Source organism: Asparagus officinalis, chromosome 10 (genome assembly GCF_001876935.1).
Source record: "Asparagus officinalis chromosome 10, Aspof.V1, whole genome shotgun sequence".
Taxonomy (NCBI): Eukaryota; Viridiplantae; Streptophyta; class Magnoliopsida; order Asparagales; family Asparagaceae; genus Asparagus; species Asparagus officinalis.
In genome coordinates, this window is record NC_033803.1 from 3,524,155 (window position 1) to 3,549,154 (window position 25,000).

The following is a 25,000-nucleotide window of genomic DNA, read 5'->3' on the forward strand; positions in this document are numbered from 1 at the left end:
TGATCTTGTGGCTGCTGTTTAAGATTCAAATCCTCCGTTTTTCTTTTGGGCGCAAACAAAGACCGCCCCTAAATTAAAAACCTAAAGGACCTGAAACTAGTTTTTGAGATCAAAATTGTCTCTGAAAGGCTTTAAAAGATAAAAAGAGAAGTAAAGAAAAAAGAGACAGGTATGGGACATTGTCTCAGAACAAATTTTAACGTCTATACTGGTTTGTTTTGGTCGGGCCTCCCTTGCGATCCAGACCCTGTGGGGTATCTGGCAACCACTCCAAAAATGGTTGTACTGTTGGTCCTGTTTCAACTAATTTATTTATTTTATTGATTTATTTATTTATTTAGATCCGGGCGATGAGATCCGAAAAATCCATTTTAAGGATCGGAATTGTGGCCTTAGGAAAACTGGCACATTGTTAATACCAATCATATATCCCCCCCCCCCCCCCCCCCCCCCGGAAATGGAAACCATGGGTATTATTATTTAAATAGATTAAAAGTGAGAAAAGAGTGCAAAATCCAGTGCCATTTTTTTGCCGAAAACAACAAGGGTTATTTTTTACACTTAAAGCATCCGATTCTCCATCAATTGAACTTTGTACCCCCAAAGTTAAAAAAAACATTGTACTTATCAAAGGGGGTAAAAGTTGAGATTTTTTTAAAACCCTGAGAGAATTTTTTCCTGAAAAAAGAACTTCGGGCTATCAAGTTGAAGACTCGGGCAAAAAAAATTCAGAAATTAAGCGCAAACGCAATAGAAATACAAAGATCCTAAGGAAACTTCGATGTGTGTCTAGTGAGCAACACACCTCCTTTTAGAAGAATTTTTTGATTTAAACTCATTCCACCTTTTTATTTTACAAACCGACCGACTTTTTTTTTATTTAGTGGAATTAGAAGCGGGTCGATTTTTTTTTTAATCTCATCACTAAATAGTCGGGGTTGGCAACCCCGACTATTTTTTCAGTAGAAAAAATAGTCGGGGTTGGCAACCCCGACTATTTAGTGATGAGATTAAAAAAAAATCGACCCGCTTCTCGGCCACGTTGCTGACGTGGCCGAGAAGTGGGTCGATTCCGCTAAATAAAAAGGGAGTCGGTCGATTCCGGTAAAAAAAAGTTGAAATGGGTTTAAAACAAAAATTTGTTCCCTCCTTTTATGTTCACATCTAACCCACAGGAACTTCACTGCATGCAGTTTGTCACGTATCAAAAGGTCTACATCCTTCTATGCGTTCAACTGTTCGAGCGCAAGAGGTCACGCCCACTCTTTAAACGTGGGTTCAGAATTTGGAGCAACCCAAGCGTCACCCACTACAGTTGAACCACTACAGGATTGAATTATGAGGACCTACATATCTGAACAAATTAAGAGAAGAAAAATATCCACTTGGGTTCACAGTAACATCCAGGGTTAGGGAAAGCACTAGGCCGCGTAGGCGCTGGACCAAGCCCCTAGAGCCTAGGTGTCGTCTATGCAGGAGCCTAGACCAAGTCCAGATGGTTTTCCTTTTTTTTTCAGCTATAATAATTAATACTAAACACCAAGATTATAGAAAGCGCTAGGCACCGCTAAACATTGGATTGGTGCTTAGCACCTAGGCGGCTAGATGGATTTCTTTCTTTTAAGCGGTGGTGGAGGTTTTCTGCAAGTCGGAGGAGGTGGGGAAGATGTTCATAGTTAATAGAGGTGATCACAGAAGTCTGAAAGAGGTAGAAAGACATAGTGGTTACAGCGGAAGACTTCATGACCTGGATCTAAGATATGCAATCCGTGTAAGAGGCTCACGCTCCCCTAGGCGCTTCCAAGACCTAGGCGAGCATCGATGCTGGCAAGCCGCCCTAGGGGTGGGCACTAGGCTGGGTGGCCACAGCCTCCTGATCGCTTTAGTTGGACGACCGACTCGGTGCAGGATGTTGCCTGATTCACCCCTACAATAGCAGGTTGACGGATAGTGCTAGGTCACCCCAAAGCCAAATGCGAGCCAACAACCTGCTTGGCCCACAAGGCCTGACGAGCGAGCCGAGCCTATATGCGAACGAGATAGCTCGCTTGTACCGACCCGTGGGCTCGCATTTTGTTAGTAGTAATATCTCTTTTTCTTCAAAGTTTATTGTAATTTTTTTGTTCTTACATCTTTTTAAATATTATGATACTCATATGCATTAAATCTCTGCGTTTGTGATGATTCGCTCTATAATTGTATGCAAATATATAATTTTACTTGATAAAATTATTTTTTTCAATATTTGTAATCACATCATTGTTAGTTCGCTATTATTTACATTTAATTGTTAACTGTTAAAACAATACTAAATTGTTAAGTGTTAAACAATACTAAAATAACTTATTAAAAATTATTAAATATTAAAAAATAATTAAGTGGGCGTCGTGGGTTGGCTCACCTCACCATTGAGCCCGCATGGGCCGGCCCGCAGGACGAGCCAGCACGGCGCGTTGCCCACCCCTAAAAGCCACCCCCTCTTTAAAACATGGGTAATATCACTTTTGGTGCTATTAACAAACTTCTTCAGCATGAAGCAATTGCTAAGATCGTTGATGGAAATAAATAAATAAATCCCATTGATTTTGTTCAATCACCAAAAACAAAAGGACTAACCTTTACGCAGGCAATCGACTATTTGGCCCACACATCATTACAGTCATCAACATCAGCTCATGGAGTGCTCACGCCACCTTTAGGTTGTGCTGTTGGCCTCAGTGCTGCTGAAATTGGAAAGCAACCGTCCTACAACCAAAAAAAAAAAATTTGCTCCTCGATCGCACAGCTAAAAGGTCAAAGGTAAATATCAAAGTTAAACCAATACAATCATTTCTAGAGGTCACAGCTTTGAAAATGTTTGGCATCTCAATGACATGTTTTTGGCATCCGAACTCATTATAGATTGAGTGTTAGTTATACCTGCTAGTTCTTTGGTGAGGCATACCCATTAGTTCAATGCACCTGGAAAAGCATTTGACTGTTGGGAATCGTGATGAGAGGATTCCCCCTAGACCAAAAAACATCACCTTCAAACATCTGCATCACATCAAAAGAGTGGAAATTTAGAAGATTTATAAAAGCGACTGACGACTGATACGAACAACAGTATCTTAATTCACATTTTTTTTAAAAAAAAACAACAACAATAAGGGTTCATTACTGAAAGCATCCAACTAATAGATGGGAAGCAAGCAACTCCAAATCTTCAGGTTTTCGTAGTACTACCATAAATAAAAAAAAATTCCAATTACATCCCAAGGATTATACTCACGACTGATGTTTAGGATGAAACTTTCCGGAAAATCGCAACAGATGCAAAACCGAGATTTTATGTTTTTCAAGATTCTGAAGTAAATTCAGCATGATTAACTTTCAATAAACAACTTCATGTTAGAGAGAGCTCTTGACATTTAGCAAGTCACCCTTCACTATACCAAAGTTAAAACTAAAACACAGGGTTCTCGTATCACGCAACTCAAAGTTGCAAATTCACCATGTTTCCTATGCTAGTTAAGGGCAGCCGAAGGAAGGGAGTAGCTTCAGAAGAGTTAACAACATGTATTGATAAGTAAGAACCAGCTGGTCGAGAATATTCAAAATTCCTTGAATTATGTAAAAAAAAAAATCAAATAAACATGTGATAAAGATGGTAGTTTTCGGATCAAGAGTAGAAATGAATTTTCAATGATCTGCAAACACTTGTGGTACTTTTGTAGATCACACTCTAGATATCATTTAAAGATTTACTCAGAAGACTTTGGGGATAAACCTTGTCATATATACTCATCACCAATTGCCTACGGACAAAATTCAAGTGAAAAAATCATTGTGCATGGATACGCTTGTATTAAGAGAAGTTGATGGTACGAGGATGGGATGACTCAAATTGCAAGTAAGTTTGAAAAAATAAATAGAAATGTGCAAAAAATAGTTGGATGTCGCACCACTACAATCAGATATAAGTTAAAAAAACCAGTTAAAATAGTGTAGGCAATGAGAAGGAAAATTTGATTTTCGAAAGATGGTAGATGCACTTTATTGTCCTTAACAAATATAAATCCCCCTTCTTGGTTCATTCGCAAACTTGAATTCTCTGCCATGGTAGATGCACTTTATTGTCCTTAACAAATATAAATCCCTCTTCTTGGTTCATTCGCAAACTTGAATTCTCTGCCATACACGATCCTGATAGCTCTTTTTGTGCCTCAAGGCTACCAGGTGGATATTTCAGCAGGTGGAAGCACATATACAACTGTGAAGTGTGAAGCTCGTTTGAATAAATTAACTACGGGAAATAATACAGAATTACTAAAATCCTCTAAATTTTCATTTGAGCTACTTCACCGCATAGTAGGTTCTTACATACTTGATTCTTTTAAGTTTCAAGAGACAGAATGATGTGTAAACTTTAAAAGCATGTATCATCCCCATACGGCAACTAAACGTATGCATACAGGTATGACCATACAGTAGCGACATACAAATCTCAATATCAATCTCAGAATTGCTCCACCTCGCTCATACCAGCATCAGGAATTTCGATGGTTTTGCCAGTTTCCTATTGAAATTATTGATGCATAAGATAATCCGGCATTCCGATTATTCATTCCACCAATTTCTTACCATTACCTATTATGACCATGTTAAATCAACTTTTGATACCTCAAATCTTATATCTCATAATGTAGAGCTGCTATTAGCCAACACCAATCTCTATTGTACACTATCAACCAATGACAGGGGTATCGATTCTGAAATGACATCCTGATATGGGCTGATGCTTCAAACATAGTAAAATATATTAGCATATACTCATATGACTATAATATAATTCTTGGAAGACTTGATTCCGAGAATTAATGATTATGCCAAATAACGTATACAGACGGTCAGGATTTCCTTACGCCTGCCTTACTTAAAAAATACAATAATTATCTTCAAAGACATGCCTACTGGAATTTCATCCTTCCTAGCACTCGTCTGTTCACATTAGACTTCATCAACATTGCTCCGACAGTCCTACTCCTACCAGCAGCCCCAGTGGGCAGCTCAACTACAACTCGTGGAAAACAAACCTAGGAATTGTAAGCCCTAAATTCCAAGTAGTGTCGCTCCCAGCAACTACATATAAAGTAAAGAAATTGGAGCTACGATACCCATCCTGACCTTACCAAAATAAGACACATTTCAGATATTTATATGATAATTCACACACCTATTACCATCAGATGCACAATGGAAGAACATACGTCACATATAATATGACACAGGGAAGAGCATCAGCATGAGAGGATAACCTCCAGCAGTACGTCCAAGAACAAAAGTAACAAGCACTTCTGCGACAAAAGGTTACTGCTAACGTCTGGATCCAAACAGGCTAAGAACGCAAAGATTATTTCTATATTAATCAGGCTTACAACGGAAATGCAGGAGAAATTGTTCTCAGAATGAGTTAGCAATTACCATGAAACCTGATCAAAAACTGCTCTGAGAAAAGTAAAGAGAGCACCTTTTTAAGCAACGACTAAGCCAAAACTGAGTTCCTTCTTGCATACGACATCACCCCTGGATATCTACATTGGGACAACAGCTCCTGGTATAAAAAAAATTGAAGTATAACATAATTAATGACATTATAGAATATTAGAAATAGATATTTTTGGGAGAAAATACCAGAAAAGCATAATTTAAACAATGTACACTTCACTAACTATTCAGGATTCGACATGTATAAAGAAAACATACAAAGAATAAAGAGATGGGAGAACCGAATTCTTCTTCCATAAAAAAGAGCATACCTGGTCGTATATGGGAGAAAGAACCACGCAAGAGACTTCAACAGATATTAAGTGATTCACTGAAGGAGAAATGGCTAACAGAAAAGATCATGTATAGAATTATGCTTCAAGAATTAATATCCCTGTGCATGTCTAAAGCAGACATACCAACTTTTTCATGTTTAGCATACTTTGAGACAGATTAAGGCATCTGCACCTGCTTTGCATACTTAACATATCGACAAAATTGCGGAGGAAGAAAACAAATATATCGAAGAGAAAAAAAAAGGGCTAGCATCATGATGATTATTTGGAGGAACCCATTAGGTACCAAAGACTTTCATCCACATATTTGGTAACAATCCCAAACTTCAAAAACATAACCACTAATACCAAAAATGCCTATTATCCATGAGCAAAGGTAAATTCCTACGAGATAAGAATGCCGACGTGCAAGTCAAAGAGCCAAAGAGCCATCAGAAGAATTTGATTAGGGATGAAGTGTCAGTCTACGAGAGAGAAGAAACAATTTACAGAACAAATTTCTCATGCTACAATCAGTGAAGCACAAACATCAAAAGTACTAATAGTGGTATAATAATTATTAGTCGACAAAAGTCTATTACAGAAACAAAGTAACTTAAAATGCTGAGCACAATGAAGATATAAGCACATGCACAAAAACCTAGTTCATATTGCCAAGAATGTACCAACACCTAATTAAAGCCAAAAAAAATCAAGATTCATTAAATGATCATTACTTGATGGCCACGTACAAAGATCGCATCCTATTTTGAGTTATCCCGCAATGAAAGTAAAATAAAATAAAATATGAAAAAAAAGGGAAAAGAAAAACTTTAAACCCCAACAAAAATTTGCAGCCCTAATAATAATGTAAAATTTTTACAAGCACTAGCAGTAGAAGTTGAATAATTATGATGCCTTCCCTATGAGGACAAAAAAATCATTAGGTTCAGCATCCCAAATTAGCATACGGATGGATAATCTGTAAATTGTAGTCATAAAGGTCTTCTCTGTGCACCCACATTATCATCACTATCCTGAAGGCCAAATGACTTGAAGTTGGCGTTGTGATTTCCATTACTGCCATTTTCAAGATGGCTTTTTTCTTCTTCTTGAGGTCTCCGAGGTGAATCCCCAATTTGTCTCTCACTACCCCTGACAAAAGCCCTTGGGCTCTGCCTTCGCTGAAATTCCGAGGACCTAGGTCGTGGATTCTGAGCCATGAAGCTGCTTTCATCATCATAATGCAACCGCTTCATACTGCCATCATTAACATACTGCTTTCCAGAACGAAGCATTTCATATCTGTCACCATTCTCCCTTCTATCATCACCCTTTCTATCATATCCGGATCCTCTGCCAAAACACCCAAATTCAGGGAACCTTCCGGTGTTTGTTGGGTGACGATACTCATCTGACTTCAGTCTTCCAAGGGAATTCATCAAATCAAATCTATGGCCTCGTGAGAAAACTCTCGGAGGTGGACTTCTTCCTGGACCTCGTCTGTATTCACAGTTTCTAAAGTGCTCTGGCTCTTCCTTCCTTCCATCAATCCATCTCGAAGCACGTGGCGGTGAATTATGATTTCTGGTCATCGAAACATAAGCTCGTGGCCTATCCATCCTAGCTTCAGGCTTATAATTTGGCGATCTGCTACGCTGCCGAAAGCCAGGAGCGCCATTTACTCCGCTGTCAATTCTGCCCCGAGGAGATGCCCACCGATGGGGAGAGCGAGTTCTGGATCGTGACGGTGATCTGGAGTGTGACCGAGATAGACGCAAAGGCCTTCTATGAGGGGGAGAAAAACTGTGATCTCTCCTAGATGGCCTTTGATGCATCGACGAAGGTGAATCTATGATATCAGCAGGTGTTGGTCCATGATACCTCTCCCTATGACTTCCACCATCCATTGGTGGACCAAATCTACCACCCTTACGTCGATCTGCGAACACAGGCCTATCTGGGCTCATATCTCTTGAATGGCCTCGTCTTGAATCCATACCAAAAGGTCTCTCTCTTTCAATCGGCGGATCACTCTTCCATAGAAGCAGCGCTGTGAGGCTGTTTTGGAGGAAGGGGTTGAAGATTGCCGACTTAAATGGCCGGCAGCACTAGCTTTAACTATTGTGCCATCGGGTGCAACAACAAAGCCATTGCTCTCAACCTTGGCAACAGCAGCTGCAGCTGCGTTTCTTGAACTGTGATGCAAGAAACTAGCTGAACGATAGTAACCAGATGTATCATGTCGACTGCTGCTGTGATGGTTAGAAGAATCAACCCATTGATCTCCCCTTCCCCTACCTTGCAAATGCGGAGGCGGTCCACTTCTTCCAATCGAACGAGGACCATCTCTATCCCTTTCAACTCGTGGACTATATCCATTGCAGTCATTGGACCTGAGAACATGATAAATATCATCAGGAAATGAGTAGCAGAACAAACTATAAGGTTACATTTTAAAGATTAGTCATCAAGCGGTTAAAGAAGAAATCACCTGCTTGGTCTGTAGGGTTTCTCATTTCTGTAGGACACATCAGATGACTGCATCTTGTCAATTCGAGATGATAAATCCCTTCTGAAAGATGATCTGTTGATAGAATCACCAGCACGCGATGGATATGAAGAATTATCAGTTCGATTATGGCTAGTTGACCCAACTCTGGAGTCCATGATTCCATTGCCAGAAGTTCTACAACCTCCAGGCAACCGATCCCATCCAGACATCTTCCTAAAACAAGTTGAATGGCCTGCTCTGGTGACATTATCAGCTTCTTTAACAAACCCATTGCCTCCAGAACCATTACCTTCTGAGGCATACCCAGCATTCCTCTTCCCAGGACCAGCATCCCTCTTCCCAGAACCAGCATCTTTAACATTTGCTAATAAGGAACGATTCTGAAAGGATCTAGTATTCTGTACATCCTTCCCCACCTCTTGATTTGGAATATCAGGAACAACATCTGGCAACACTACATTGTTGACATGCAGATTAGCAGAAGAGAATTTTGAAGCGGCTTCACAGATGTCTGCATCTCTATCGGACCCATAATCCACATGTTCAGTCTCCCCTTCTTCTGCTCCATCATCTAGCCAACAATTTGCTAGTGATTCTCTAAACTCCCCATCCTCATACTGAGAGTCATCATCACCAAGAAACTCAACTTTTTCCATCCCAGGTGCCTGATCAACATCATTCAGAGATGCATCTGAATGAGAGTTGCATTGAAGACGATTTTGTGAAGTAACTTGACCAGGATTACTCCGAGAGTCTGTGTTTGTTTTGCAAGTGTCTTCAGAACTCAAGATTGTGTTGGTTTTAGTAATGTCCATACCTTCCTCATGTGCGTCAATATTGTCAATCACCATTCCCACAGATGTTTTCTCACATTGACTGATGTCCTTTTCTTGGGACTTATCAACATTAGCACTGTCAGTTCCATCTAAAGAACCCATCTGTACTCTCGCACCAGACATGACATTTTCAACCACCATATCTTGACATATTTTTGCATCAGTCAGCACCTCAATACCTTTTTCAGAATCCTGATAAATAGATGAGTTCCCTTCAATCTTAATAGTCCCTGAATCAACAAATGACGATTCATGCTTCACAGCCTGCGGGCTTCTGGTGTGACTAATCTCTGCCATTGCAACATCAGCTCCAGCTTCAGCAGGTATCCCATCCACTCCAAGATATGCTCCAGAGTCATCAGAAGGATGGATAGTATTATCACATGAAACCAGACAAGATGGCCTCGTTTTAGATTCCAACTTTGCGTGCAAGTTAACACAATAAGCTTCGCGTTTTTCTTTATCTAAGTAAGCACCAGAAGACAAAGAAGAACATGGTACAGGACCAGAAGAAACTGCAGCATCTCTGACTGCAGGATTGAAATCTGCAGAAATTGAACATTTCTTACTCTTATCAACCAAAGAGTCAGTTTCTTCACAAAAATCTGCCACGCTAATTTGAGTATCGCTGAAATGTTTATCCTCAGGTGAGGTACCTCCACGATTAGAAAGGAAAGGCTTCCTTTCCTTAGAATCTGAGGCTGAATTATCACTAGAAACATCAGGTTTTTCTTCTTGCTTCGCATCTGACGCACAAGCAACATTTCGATCACCACCACACTGAACATCCCTGCTATCAACAATTTCTGAATCCATTGGCATACTTTTGGTATCAACAAAACCTACCTGATCCATAAAACATTCCGCAGTACCCAGTTTTTCATTGTGATCAGCATCAATATTTGCACATTTAGTAGTCGCTTGGTCAGGATTAGAAACTTCTTCGTGACTTTCACATGCATCCATATTGAGGTCCCAGTGAAACTTAACATCAGGAGATGAAGACTCCATGTTTTTATTTGGCACATTTTGTCGGAAGGAGTTCACAGAGGCCCCTAGATTGGATGATCCGTCAGACTTAACTTCATTTGATTCCTTATTAGGCAAGGCTGTGGAAGAAGATATTTCAAAAGGTAAATCAGTTCTGCCAACCAAATCTTCAGAGGTCTGAGGTGGTGTGTCATTCTCTTTTGGAACTTCTTGGACTTGTGAAGGATGCACTTTGGAATGTGAAGGATCAACATTTATGAAAATGTTACTGTCACAAGCAGCAGCAGCCAATATGGATATACCCGAAAAATCTGCACCATTACAAATCTTCTCACTTACCATATCAAAATCTGTGTTCTCAAACCCAGATTTTCTTTCTTGACCGAATACTGATACAGAACCCACGTTCCTATCAAGAGTATGTGGTTTCGAATTTTCAACAGAGCCTTGACATGAAACAGCCTGTCTTTCCAGAATGTGACTTGAATCATCAGAATATGAGGACGAATTGTGTGGAGGAGATGGAGAATTAGGTAGCAGAACCAGCCTTTTCTTATAAGGAACACTGCCTAAGGTATCACTGAAACGCCTTCCAAGAATGCTTACACCAACCTGCAAGCAGAACAAGAATATGTAAGGAATCATATTTATAGATGAGATATTTTCAGTGCAGCAACAAATAATCAGAAGTAGATTGAATGAGTGGACCTTCTCAGATTCCGAAACCCGCATGTCTTCAGTGCTCTTTGAATCTTTATCACGAAGATCCTTGCTCTTTTTGAACCTTCTTACAGGAGATTTCTTTCCACTGGCCCCTGTAAATGAATCTTTCTCTCCAAGATCCTTGCCCACTTTCAACTTTCTTGCAGGAGACTTCTTTCTAATAACCCCTGTAAATGAAGTTCTTGCTCTTCTTACAGCCCTCTGTCTGCCATTTGAGGCCGTCTTCCAGGTCAAGTGGGGATCAATAACTCTTGATAGTTCCAACCCTGTGTTGCTTAGCATGCTTCCTTGCTGGGCACCTCGCCCATCAACCGGTAGTTTGCCACCGCAGATCTTGCAAGTCCTCAAGCTTTGTTGCAGCTTAGGATTCTCAAGAGGAGAGGAAGAGCTTTTGGTACAAGAACAGAAATGGATCTACAACAGGAATATCATGTTATTAGTTAAAGTTACATCAAAATTAATAGTCTATAACAATTTACTGAAAGAATACCACTTAGAATAAAAAGGTAAAGGTTTGTGCTGTAGTCAAACAAAACATTTGACAAAATGCACCAGGAAAAGCACAGAGAAAGCACGCAAAAAACAAAAAACTGCAGTGAGGAACAGTGCCCACAAAACCACAAAAAGGTGCTATAAAATTTCTTCTAAACCTAATGACTTCAGGAGTATAGGTTCCAGTTCCGGCTTTTTGGCCAAAAATCAATATAATCCACCAGAGTTGCAGATATCAGAAAAGGCTAGTCAATACAATAAAAGCAAGGTGATGCCAAACAAAGTATAATTTTCTGTTTGATATTTATCTAATAAGCTGTGCATGTCTTACTCAAACATATCATAATTTAGCCCCCAAAAAAAAGATGCTATACGAATAACCCGATTGCCTAAAATCAATAACTTCTCAAACTGGTTGCACATGATGTGCAAAATAGCATCTGAGAATCCAATAGTAATCATATTAACTTGAATGCATACGAGTTATTATGTTCACATGAATGTATATAAATTGTATCTCCAACACTGCACACCACCCAGAAAAGAGAACCCACCATTGATTCAAACTCCTTAACATCTTTCTGACACTTTGAAATAAGGAACTCAATGCAGTCACCTTGTCAGATCCAAAAGCCTGCAAAATAAAATATGTTACAAATCAGCAACTATAACCCAGCAGAAAAGCTCTAAGTTAATAGACTTAAACCAAATAGACACATCCATGACACCCAATCTACAAATTAAAATACTTGGAAAAGATCATGAAACAAGCTTAGGTCTCGTGCTGTAAGTATGAATTGAAGATTTAAAGTTGCAATGGAGCTAACCTAACATAATAATGTAAAACTTCAATCAACACAAACAGCACAAATATAGCAAAGTTCCTCGAAGCACTGGCAGAGGACAATGACCATGAAAAAAAAGTAGGCAAGGGTTCTTCCATCCATAATATCCATCAGGAGTGCTGCCCAAAGACCAGTCCCCTAGTGTGCCCTCCTCTTCTAAAAATCTAACCAGAAATTTGATAACCCTTCCTTTTGACATGACTCATTGGATCTACAACTTCAAGATATCCAGATCACCAGGATCTGATGGCCTATGTGAATATAGAGGTTCAGTGGTGCAAATATTCAGCAAAAATTGCCGATAGCAGCAGGACGAAGATTCGACGAGGATCAAGATGATCTATGTAAATATAATACCAATGTTCAGCAAAATTCTCTCCAAGGCATGAAATCAGCTGATCTCCTCTAAAAGAAGATGAGCAGTATCACAGATGGCCTAAAGCCTAAAGTTGAAAGTATCCAGCAAATTCCATTATCCCGACAGCAACAGGAGGAAGATGTGGAAGATGAATAATCCAAACAAAAGGTCATCAACCTGCAAACCCTAATTATTTCTAGAGAATCATTAGAACACAGAGGCAACAGGACTCTTCGTCTCGAATAATGAACGAATCTGAAGCCAAAACCCCATCCAAACAAAGAGTCAGAAACCTGCAAGCCCTAATTCTTCCTAGAGATGCGAGCATCAGATCCATCCCCATCCAAGACCTAGAGATCAAGAATACAGAGGCAACAGGACTCTTCATCCCGAACAATGAACGAATCTGAAGTCAAAACCATGGATCTCCACAAAAAACACAGCTTTCACCCTCAGATCTTCAATTTCTTCAAAAACCTGTAAAGATCCCTAAAATGGACCGATCAAGCCCTAATTTCGTCATCCCTCGTCCTTTAACCTGTCCCTGTCCACTGAGATCCAAATCCAGGCCCAAATCCAATAGAATCCTGCCTTTCTCCCATGGGGATCGGAGTGGTAGAACCCTAGCCGTGTCCATCCGACGAGAAAACAACCTAAAAACATACAGAAATCGAAAACTAGGGTTTCAGTACCTGGATCTGACCGTCGCCGATCTAAGGCCTTCGTTCGCTTCCTCTTCCTTCTTCAAACACCGACAACGATCGATCGATCCGATGATCGACAGAATAAAGACCTGATAAATTTATATCCAACGATGAGATTCTTTGCTTTCCCCTTTAAAAAAGTACCCGATGCTAAAGTGCGCCGATCTCGATCGCTTCGCTCTTGTGGTTTTCCTGTTGCCTCTGAGAGAGGAGCCATCAGCACCCCCGACCACTTATTTATGCTTTGGGGCTCGTCTTGCTCCTAAATGCCCACGTTTTTCTGATTATTTACATTTTTGCCCCTAGGGCGAGGGTTTGAAGTTTTCAGATCAGCCGCCGCCAGCGCGCTTTTTGGTTCTTATCGGGTCGGGTTAGGATTTGCTTTTTACCCGACCGCTCCAAAAAACAGCCCGAACACTATTGAAGTTTTCTTTACCTACTATACAAGTCGCCCGGTACACAATAATTTTTTTGTTGTTATAATTTGAATAGATAATAAATATTTTACATAACTTCACAAGTATTTTTAACACCCCAATTCACTTAATGGTGTTATATGGACTTTGAAATTTGCTATATAATTGTTGATGTTAAGTGATTAAACGGTCAATTATAATGATTGGGGGTGAGGTTGATGAGGGGCCGCTTCCTTTCCTGAATATCCGGTTCTGAATTTAGTAGCTTGAGCCTGCACATACAACAGTTCATGAGAGGACGGGGGTTTGATCCCCCGTGGTTTCTCAGATGATCAAGTCAGTTGATGAACTTGAGTGGAGTGGGGAAATGAAAAACTGTGTAAGTTCTTTAGCGTAGTGGAATTGCTTAAGATAGCATAAGATTAGGGAACTCAGATCAGAGATCCAAAGTCCTCTCTATGTTAGAATAGTACTTCCATTTATACTGGTTGTATAAGGGAAGAACCGTCATTGTGGCCGAGCATAGGATGACAGTGAATAAGTATGGGTTGACGGCTGCGTCGGCACCTTCTTTACAGGTGTCGGCTGACAACTGTAGGAGAGATCACTTCAGCATTAAATGAGAAGCGATTGGAGATATGACGGTGCTGACGTGGTCTGATGAGTCATGAAGACAACCGAGCTAGAGGCATGATGACGCCTGCCAAGCATTAAATGCAATGTTGACACGTTGTCAGTGGGAGAGGCTCGAGGTCGAAGTCATCCTCTAACTTGGTCGAGAAGTAACGTCTCTCAAGTTGACCTCGCAAGAGATTTGGTAATTGGTCGCGTGGGCTCACAGCGAGTCGTCTTCGACAAGAGGACCGACAAGTACCGCCCTTCGAGCCGTTCTAAGGGGATGTCGACTCGGCGGGTCGACTAAGTCAAGATCATTGGTGGTCTTGACCGCCAATTTGATTAGGACATTGTATGTATAAGGACACATGTTCGTTACTGGCAAAGGGCTACTCTTTGGTGGCGAGAAACACCATAATATTAATTATTTAACTGTGCAAAGTAAAGTTAAGAATAGTGGGATAGTTACGGAGTAATTGCTGGTCTTTTTCCAAATTTTCCCTCGAGCTAGTTTTCAAATTCTAAATAAAAATCCAAGGCATTATTGGCTTTTTAAAAAATGAAGCTTACATGGCCAAAAGCTTGATTTTTCTTAAATAGTAGTAGATAGATTACCTTAAATGGGTTAAATTACCAACTTGGCATATATGAGAAATGTGGGTATGCTTGGTAACAAGCACAAATTTTGTACTTGGTAGTGAGGTGACACAATCCCCTCCACTCATTCAAATGGGGGACCACATTCACATGATTTGATGAGTGCATGGTGAATCGGTGATATGTAACCATTTGAATAAGTGGAGGGGATTATGCCACCTTACTACCAAACTTACCCATTTCTCTCTCTCTCTCTCTCTCTATATATATATATATATATATATATATATATATATATATATATACACACATACATACATACATATATACACACACACACATATATATATATATATTAAATCTGCAAATAAGATAAATATAGAAGGTATAGGAATAAAGATCATGTTGCAAAAGTTTTTTACGAGATTAGATTTTGGTAACTCCAAGTTACTAACTCTAATTTTCTATTTATTATATGACATAAGAGTATTAGTTTCATCTTTATTTTGTATGATCTTTATCAATATGTTTATGGGTTTTCTATAGAGTGTCCATGGACACTCTATAAGAGAGAAGAGATTAGAGTTTATGGGTTATCAATATGTTTATGCAAATTAGGGGGCCCCCTCTTCATTCATTTCTCTCCATCTCTCTCCTCTCTTATAGAGTGCCCATGAGCACTCTATAGAAAAACCGATATGTTTATTATGATGACGAGGGTTGTTTGAAATAAATGTGGGTAGACTATTAATGAGGTCCAACCCTTGTACAACTACTTCTATTGTTTAAAGGAGATTATTAATGAGACGACTTATGATATAACTTTTATCTTGACATAGCTACACTATTATTTAATGCAAGACCATTGACGAAATGACTTAGGACTTATATTTTATTTTTTGAAATCAATTTGCAGCGCGGTGGTAGCAGGGCATTAAAAATCAGGCACAAGCAACGAATACGGCCTCGTATAACAACTTTTTTAGTCATTAATGAAGATTATTGATGGAAATTGCTTGCGATTAACTTTTATCGGAGCATTAATTGGGAAGTATGGCACAATCTTTTTCAGATTTCAGCTTTTTTGCTATATTTTTTATTTTAATATAACCAAGCCCTGAATTGAACTTTATTGGGCTCGTGCACGACCCTTTCATTTTAGAATTTTATGAAAAACATTATCAATAATTAGATATTAGTTCTCGATATGGCAATATTAACAGTGATCAACCAGCTAAAGACTTCAGGATTAAAATTCAAGTTCTAATTGCAACTTTGATCCACCAAAGTATAAGAGCAAGAAGAGATAATCCACGCTATCTATCAATTTATTATAAACATCGGCATTACATGGATGGTTAATATATCAATACAAGCCCCAAAAAAATGTCAAATCAATATTAATACAATCACCAATATTGTATCAACGCAATCAGATTGTACCAGTATAATCAAGCTTTTACATCAGTGCAATCACCAATATTGTATCAACGCGATGTTCTTCCCTGTATTATTTTCTACACAGGGATTTTTCTCTTACAAAATATGAGAGCAGATCTTACATGGGAATCCTAAAACCCAGTTACCCATGAATGGAATTGGTAATCGCATCAGATAAAAATTTAGAAAAATTCTTCAAGGACCCAAAATATGGGACCAATAGAGGGGACAAGTGAGGTGTCCCCCTCCTAGTTGGCCATCATTAATGATGGCCAACTCATTATCCAATAGGAGGGGAACAACTCACTTGTCCCCTCTATTGGTCCCATATTTTGGGTCCCTGTAGCAAAGCTCAAAAATTTAACCAAACAACATAAAAAGGCTCGAAAGAAGAATGCGATCATGTAATGATAGTTATACACATTTCGCAAAATCAACAAACTGAAAATGGCTTCAAGCTTTTCCATCTTTTTTGAAGAACAGTTAATTACTCGCATCCACAAAACTATCAAAAAGGCATTACCTGCTGAAAAAGTTTTGAGTCTTCACAATCGACCCCGATACAGCCACGAGCTCCATCTTTGTTGTGTACATGCAGGTTGAGCTCATGGAAGAAAACTGGGTCTTCTGTTCCACAAATAAAGATTGAAGAAATACTCTTAATACTTGAAGAACTTTAGTGAAACAAAACCATCAACAATGCCCTAATCGTTGCTAGTAAAATTACTTGTTTTCACTGCTAAATATTTTTTTACTTTGAAAAATGATTTACTATGAATAAGTTGCTTAAGTCAAATAACACAATGGAATGAAAATTAACAGCCATCACACGCAGGTGACGCAGCAATTATGAATCAAATACATATTTCTACGATTTAATGCACTTGTGCAGTTATTATAGATAGTCAAGATTAAATGATTCGTCAGGCATACCTCATTTGTTGCAAGATGCTCAAGTATGTTAGGTTGATTAAAGAATGGGTGAAAAAAAACATTTATACCTTATGCCAACTCTTTCATCCTCTGAATCATCGAGTGGTACAATTGTATTCAGTGCTTCCCAGTTCAGCACCATGCTGCTTAATAATCTTGGCAGCTTGTAGTAGAATATCTTGTTCGGCAGCGTATAGCTCATCTTTCCTCTACACATAAAACTAAACGTCAGCAGCATATTATAGCTGAAGTATAAAAGCGCTGGAAAGTGAACGAGATAATACTAGCTTAAGCGTATAGATAAAACAGTATTCTTAAAAGAATACCTGCTCACTGAAACAGTTTAATTCAGATTTGAAGCTCAGCTTATCATACATGCCAATTTCATTACAATTTCTTCAAAGTATATATTATTAACGAAACAGGAAAATAACTTATGGTGGGTCTAAACCAAACAGAAGCAGAGTCCCCTGCTACTATTTGAGCTGACATTCTTGCAGCCAAGTGATTTTGAAAGTTAGAATTGTCAAATTTGAAGCTAATTATTAGAAAGACCAGAAAACAGTGTTGCTTATAAACTGTAATTAATAGTTTTAGAGAAACACTTAGAAATTGCAAATATATTTTGTTATATTAACTAATGATCTTAGTATGAAAAACGAAAAAATTATAATGGAAAAGAAAAGTCACCATGTTTTTAAGATTACATCCAATAGTAAGCTCTGCAAATGAATTTTCTATCCTCGAAAGGTAGCAATATGGAGCATCCTTTCCTAGGAACACGTTAGGATTAGATCTGAGCATGGATTTTATCTCCTCAGAAACAAGGGGAATCTTTTCTAGATCATCAATATGCAAAGGGATTTTGGAGAGAATAGCACGCCATTGAGCACGTGACTTGTTTATAATAACCTGCAAGTTAATCAAGAAACATGGGTAATAAAGAAACAAATAATCCTGACCAGAAAATCTACCACATGCATATACTCTACATAAATGAGTAAACTCAAGGAGATACTTGGTTCCAATTCGCCATGGAAGTTTTTGAAATAAAATCTGCAGGAATAGGAGATACATAGAATTGTATCATTTATGAACAAGCACATTCCATTTCTTCAAAGTATGGATCAACAAAAACTAATATTCCAGAAAGTTCAATTACAATTATGAGAATAGTCAAAAGTTCCAATTCAACCATTTTATTTGTATTGAAATGCCAGAAACTTTGTAGTTATGGAAGATAAGAACAAAAACTTCAAGAACCATTCACAATGTACTGGTATCAGTGTGAAAAAAAGTTGAAAACAATATGCTAAGAAAAATATAATTTATTATAAAAATCTGAACCGTATATAATTAACAAGATTGTCTCCTGTTCATGGAAAAGGCCAGTTGCCTTTCCAGTCTAGAAAATTTGAGCATCATAGCTGACTGCTAACTCTTCCATGTTATGCCAAAATATATCATGAAGCATAGGATTTCAAGCGAAGCAAACCACAGTCATGGACTTGCACAGTGTGTATGTATAATCTCCATCTTTATGGGTTCCTTGGCTTCCATGTATCTTTCCATTAATTTAAGAGAGTAAAGATTAAAGATTTTATTCTTTACGAGATCCACTTTATCATTTCCTAGCTTCACTTTGATATAAGAGTTTTCAGAATTAGTTATCATATGTATCAATAAACTATAGCTGTTTTGAGTTTTTACGAAAAATCACAGACAAATATATCACTTTGCCACCATAATTGACACACAAAAAAGGAACCAATGGTGTCAACAGCTGCCTGGACAAGACTAATATATGAGGAAACAAAGAAGGTGACATACAAGTTATCGTGGGGCAATTTTGTCCAAAATCAGCTAACAAATGGTAGTTTAGTATAAAAAGTCACTGTATCAGCAAGAATTGAGATGGTAATGCTTGACAGTGGATAGGTAGGTGGGCAAGAAAGGAAATAGTAATACAGTATCATGTGATATAAAAAGAAAAAACTCAATTAAATGCAGTATCATAAAATGCACCAACTGGCATATATTTTGAAGAATTTGAACAATTCAACACGAAAGATCCAAAATGGCATACTACATTAGGTACCTGGCTGGAAAATAATGAATTTGGAACTATGACAGGGAACTTCTCAGGATTTATCAAAGATGTAGTAGTGAGTCCCATCTCAACCACTTGGCCTTCAACTGATCCAGCCTGCAGAGGATAGAAGAATTTTTTTATTAACTATGTGATCATGAAACTTCTAAAAAGTCTGATATGCTGCATGTGACATGTAAATAGTTTCTCACTGTTCCAATTATATTCAGACAAAGTACAAGCTGATGAAATATACACTAACATGCAGTGAGTTAATATGTCTATCACGTGGATAAGAAGACTCGTCTACCAGAGGCAACAAAATGAAGCCCTAAGGCATTCTCCTGTTATATATGTTCAGGACTATTATTCAATACACCCTTTTAGTTTAGTTTCCAATGTTTAATATCTATGGAGTATGTTTACACATGCATGCACATGCACACACGTACAGTATGTAGGATTACTGGTTGATCATACCTAATAATATCAGTGACCAATGTGCCAATACTGAAATTTCCACACCGATATTAGCAAATTCTAATAACATTAAGATGTAAAAATACTTCTCTAATGCATGCATGTCTAAGAATCTAGAAATCCATTTAAGTAAATATTGAATGACCATGCACCTCAAGAACCTATCAACATATGAAAATAAAGCAGACACTGACAAGTCAATATATACTTTAATATTATCTCCCACTGAGAAGGGTTTTGAAAATTGCACAGAAAGCCCACTTAGCACATTCCCAAGGATATCTCTAGCAGCAAATGCTGTAGCCACACCTGCATGATAATGGAATAAATGTTAGTACAACAAATTATAATGTAAAACCATGATAGATTAATACACACCAAGAACAACAAAGGCATAGCTTTGCCGCAAAGTTTTGCCCCCACATAAATCCTTTTCAACCATTTATTTCTACAGCCATCTGGGTTATTACCAAGATATCCTTGCTTACTTAGTCCATTTTTTTGTTCTTTCCCTCGTCCTATAGCTATGCACAGTTACATAATAGCACATCAGTTACCTTTATTACGTCCGTCCAAAAATCTAGTGTACTAATTAATATGAAATACAATAAAATAAAATAAGTCTCATACTTATTTAGCCATTGCATCCTCTTCATATGACTTGTATTATTTCTCCCTCTCCTATGTGCCATCATTAGCTACCTCATCTAGGACTAATTATTTACCTAATGAATATTCTCTTGCTGTCTCATTTAAGTTTCTCAATATACCTCTGAATTTTCTCCGTTAGTGAGTGAACACAACACTTCTTTGAATTTGCACCATGTGCTCTGTATGCTCTCTCTCAGTTTCAAAACAGCATTTCTTTTCGGTTTTTGGTTTCCTTACTTTTTGGAAAAATGAAACTGCACCAGTTGGGTTTAAAACAGATAGGAACAAGACCAAATTCTGGTCAGGTTTTTCGTTTTAGAATATGTAACATGTCATATTGGTGTCTGAATTTTCTACTCATTGAAAAATATGAACTAATTATGACAATTATCCAAACTGTACAGGCTGTTATGGTTATAACCAATGGTGTTCCCCTAGTTGACTTTACATGAGACCACACAGTTTATTCTATTTGATATAGGATCACTGTAAATTCACCCAGACTCCTTTAACCTAAGATCACAACCATTCAGACTGGCCATGCCATATCGTATCCATTTGGCACTTTCATCTTTAATTCTTTATGATGCAAGAACATTGCCAAACAGTAATACTTTAACTCAAAATCCTATCCATTCCCGTCAACTATTGTTTTGAAAGAGTTTAGCAACCTTGTCCCTCCTCTCCCTAAATTGTTTTGCAAACCAAGAAAATCTACCCAAGCTAAAAATATAATTGACAACTTACTATGACCAAACCACCAATATAAAGTAGTGAACGTGGTAGATGATTGTAAACTGTAAAGGATGAGCATAGTGTCTGCGAAGAAATGCATGCTTATGAACAATATAAAGGGAGCAACCCCATATGTAAAAGCACCTCGGATCCTATCAAGTACTGACAAATGATAAACATTATGAAGTAAAAAAATGGCTACCTATTACAGTCAGATGCCGCTATGCAAGTCAACTGCTCAGCCATATACATAGCAAATTGTAGAACTGATAAAAATATAATTAATTATTAGAAATGTGTTTGTAAGTATATTCAAGGTGTCATGGATAACTTGCATATCAAGAGAGTACTAACATAATATCATATAAAAAACAGAATGCAAAGTTCTCACTCGTATGGATATAATCCAATAGTTTAACGCCATGCAATAAAAGTTGAAGGTTGTTAGTAATTTTTTCTTCCCTTTCAAGTCTATTCTGACATATGATTCTCTCCACATTTACATCATTTTCAATTTACCACTCTAAATTGTTACCAATTGACTTCAGACTTCACCCACAATTTTGGCAAAAATACACTTAATCATAAGAAAACAAAATATCTAGATGACATAAAATATATTCAAATACTCAAAAGTAAATTTAAATATTTTCAACGCAAAGTAAAGCGTAGAGGAAATGATCAGAAGACATTGAAAAGTGGTGATATTAACCTATTAACATTTACGCAATAATCTATAAGCTACATTAAGAAATGTAGTGAATGCAGAAAAAACAGATTTTACTTTGTTACATTATGAACTTGGACCAACAACTTTCCTGAAAAATTTACAAACAATGTAATCTATTTGTCGGTTGGTGAGTATTACCTCCTATGCCACCAACGGTTAGAATTGACTGCACTGCCACACCACAAGCCTCAGCTAAAGCCATTACTGCAAGAATAAGTAGGCCTACGGACGACACTTTCTCTAAAGCCATCAATTTGTCTCGATCAAGCCCAACATTAACTTGGTTGGCCATGGCATTGCTAAAGAAATTGGTCTTCCACCTATGAAGAAACCACACAAAAGAAAGAACAACTGCACCTCTCCATGCCTGAGGTAAATACTGTGAAGTGGTTGGTGCTATCATAACTCCTCTGCAGAAGAAAACAAGAACAATGCAGTTAGTAATAGGACTCTTTAGTGTAGAAAGTATCACTTATATTGGAACCAAAACAATAAGTATAACATTTGTGCAAGTGCTGGAAGAAGAAAACGACTTCTCAGTTAATGGTGAATACAAGCTGTCATGCTATATTGTTTGTTCATGCATGGATGGTCCATTTGCTAAAAGATGCTGCAGAATGCATTAGTAGGCATGCCAATTGCCATGTATAAGTTATTTATTTTTTATGTTTCAGTTCTAAGATTTAAATCAAGCAAGCATGAAACCTTCCATTCTTCAGAAATCGAGGAAGCACAATATCATACTCAGACAATTAGATCTTCCTAGAATGCTATATATTCCTCTGCCACTTGCTCCCACTTGTTGTGATAGTACCCATATTCCAGTTAATATCTATACCTGAAAAAAACAGTTGATCCAAGAACATTACTTGTTAACTTGTCTCCTCCCAAATTGTAGGATGCATATTCACCATATTAGATGCTCTGAAGTCAATATAACAGTGCATTCTAAGTGCAATGGTACCCATATGACAGCCTACTAGGTAATCTGAATGGATGCCACACCAATAAATAACGTATTCTTGCATAAATTTCTACAAGGTAATAGCAGGATCCTTTATTTTTACTTTTGTTATTACTTTTTCAGAGTAGCATGCTAAAGAAGATGTAACTTTCTATGACTACCAATAATGCCTTAGACTACCTCCAATTTGTGCATGATGAATGGGAAATCCAATAGTGTTTGTGTGTACATGTGCGCGCGTGTGTCAAGATCCATTTTGGAAATGCATCACAAGAATTAATTGAAAGTTAGTAACACCATAGAGGTGTTAACTATCGCTAAATATGGCTGGAAAATGCTTTACGGAATCTCTTAGATGGGCTTTGTGGAAATATTCACTTGACTCACATGATTAATGCTCCGTGCGGTCTTTTAATCGGCAAAAATACCAAATTGATATATTTTGTTTACCCTTAGTAACAGTTTGATATATTTTTTTTTCGGCGTCATATTAGTATATTATTTTTTCTCCGGCGACAAATGAGCCTCAAATTTGGCCGGACCCAAATTTCCGGCGAAATTTCTCACGTGACGCCTCATGTGGTGCGAAGTGGCTTCCAGTGTGGCTTCTAGAGTCATAAATCAGCTCCAATCCCAAACCCTAACCCCTCAATCTCCTTCCTCCTCCTCCACCTCTCCCTCTTCTCGCTCCTCCGCTCATCTTGCCTCTCTGACGCCTCTCAGACCTTCAACCTCTTCATATCCTCCCTCGACTCTCAATGTGGTAAGCTTTAATACCCTGATTTCTTGGTTTTCTAGGGAGAAGGGGATGATAATGGATGAGATTAGTTGTAATTATTTGTCACTGGGAGCCACGTTGGCAACCACGTTGGCATCACGTGAGGCATCACGCGAAAAATTTCGCCAGAAATTTGAGTCCGGACGAATTTGAGGCCCATTTGTCGTCGGAGAACAAATAATATACCACTATGTCGAGAAAAAATAATATACTAATATGTCCCCAGAAAAAAAATATACCAAATTGTCACTAAGGGTAAACAAAATATATCAATTTGGTATTTTTGCCTCTTTTAATCTATCGATAAAATTCCTCGAAACGAGTGGACATATATAACTCAAACTAAAGTAATCAAATGCACTTACAGAAAATACTGTTTCTGACAAAAAATGATAGGCTAGGCCATTACTAGTATTTTTGAGATATTAACTAGCTAGTGAATAGATGATAATATAACAAAAATAGCAAAGAAAGAATTTGAAGTTTACTGACAATGAGGGAGTTTACAGAATGAAAAAAGTGCCAACAATGAAATAAATTCTTATTAGAATGAATGAAGACTTGCAATTGAGAAAATGCCATAAAGGCAGTTAGATATCTTGCAGGATCTTCTAGAGCACTCCACAGGCTTTTCTCATAGGAAACAGATTCCTTTTTTGAGCTCCATGATAATGAAGCAAAAGGGCTTTGTGCAGCATACTTGTGAATTTTTCTCAAAATCCTAGGCAAGATGAACCAAGCTGCTACAGTAGCAGATACAGTCCCGCCAACTGGAACTATCACGTTTTCAAGACAAGGATGTGAATCATAAAACTGTTGTATGTAAGGACTAATCTCATCTGATAACTCTTTAGCCTTATTCCCTATGCTGGTAGCAGCATCTACAGCAGATTGACGAGCATGATTTAGGGTGTCAACCCATTCGCTGCCAGCTGCATCAGTATTGTTATTTGAAGATGTTTCAGCAGTGGCATTCCAGTGATCATCTCGCTTACCTCCAGACTGTGATGAATATGCTCGATGAACGAACACTGAACTTGCACTAAAACACAATGGATCACATCGAGAGTTCAAAATATTCCTGACTGACTGACTGCTATTTAAGGATCTTTTTGAATATTTTGTAGAAGAATCAGCTTGAAGTTGTTGAATTCCCACAAAAGATGAAAGAGGAAGTGTTCTACTATTTCCTTTATCCAGATACCATGAAGGCCCGCATGCTTCTTTGCTTTTACTAGATGTACAAGAGCCTGATGCAGTTGGAAGACCATAAGAGCACAGTCTTTGACTTCTAAAGCAAGATGCATA

General features: G+C 38.1%; 2 protein-coding genes and 1 long non-coding RNA gene across 3 annotated transcripts in view; all 3 read right to left on the minus strand.

Annotated features, from left to right (window-relative positions):
- Window positions 2,565-5,584, minus strand: LOC109825223. Its single transcript, XR_002242920.1, has 3 exons — window positions 5,510-5,584; window positions 2,920-3,036; window positions 2,565-2,745 (listed from the first exon to the last, which is right to left on the minus strand). It is a non-coding gene; the product is annotated as an uncharacterized LOC109825223 (long non-coding RNA).
- LOC109825485 lies at window positions 6,498-13,441 on the minus strand. The gene is made up of 6 exons (XM_020392343.1): window positions 12,185-13,441; window positions 11,912-11,991; window positions 10,851-11,279; window positions 8,296-10,754; window positions 7,856-8,197; window positions 6,498-7,790 (listed from the first exon to the last, which is right to left on the minus strand). Exons 2-6 carry the CDS (start codon window positions 11,912-11,914, stop codon window positions 6,797-6,799), a joined length of 4,227 nt encoding a protein of 1,408 aa, XP_020247932.1. The 5' UTR covers window positions 11,915-11,991; window positions 12,185-13,441; the 3' UTR covers window positions 6,498-6,796.
- The window catches only part of LOC109825216 (mechanosensitive ion channel protein 1, mitochondrial-like), a 12,474-nt gene continuing 4,165 nt past the window's right edge, over window positions 16,692-25,000 (minus strand). The window contains exons 2-8 of the mRNA XM_020392002.1: window positions 24,258-25,000; window positions 22,089-22,360; window positions 20,043-20,143; window positions 19,364-19,471; window positions 17,956-18,177; window positions 17,334-17,474; window positions 16,692-16,959 (exon numbers count right to left, since the gene is read on the minus strand). The exon at window positions 24,258-25,000 is cut by the window's right edge and continues 165 nt beyond it. Coding sequence (XP_020247591.1) covers window positions 17,361-17,474; window positions 17,956-18,177; window positions 19,364-19,471; window positions 20,043-20,143; window positions 22,089-22,360; window positions 24,258-25,000 — 1,560 coding nt within the window. The 3' untranslated portion in view covers window positions 16,692-16,959; window positions 17,334-17,360. The remainder of the gene's footprint in view (window positions 16,960-17,333; window positions 17,475-17,955; window positions 18,178-19,363; window positions 19,472-20,042; window positions 20,144-22,088; window positions 22,361-24,257) is intronic.

Excerpts from the sequence above, each read along its gene's own strand:
- LOC109825485 (XM_020392343.1), bottom strand. Across the intron at positions 10,755-10,850 it reads GGGTTTCGGAATCTGAGAAG|GTTGGTGTAAGCATTCTTGG; the intron begins GTCCACTCATTC and ends TTCTGCTTGCAG. Across the intron at positions 8,198-8,295 it reads AAACCCTACAGACCAAGCAG|GTCCAATGACTGCAATGGAT; the intron begins GTGATTTCTTCT and ends TCATGTTCTCAG.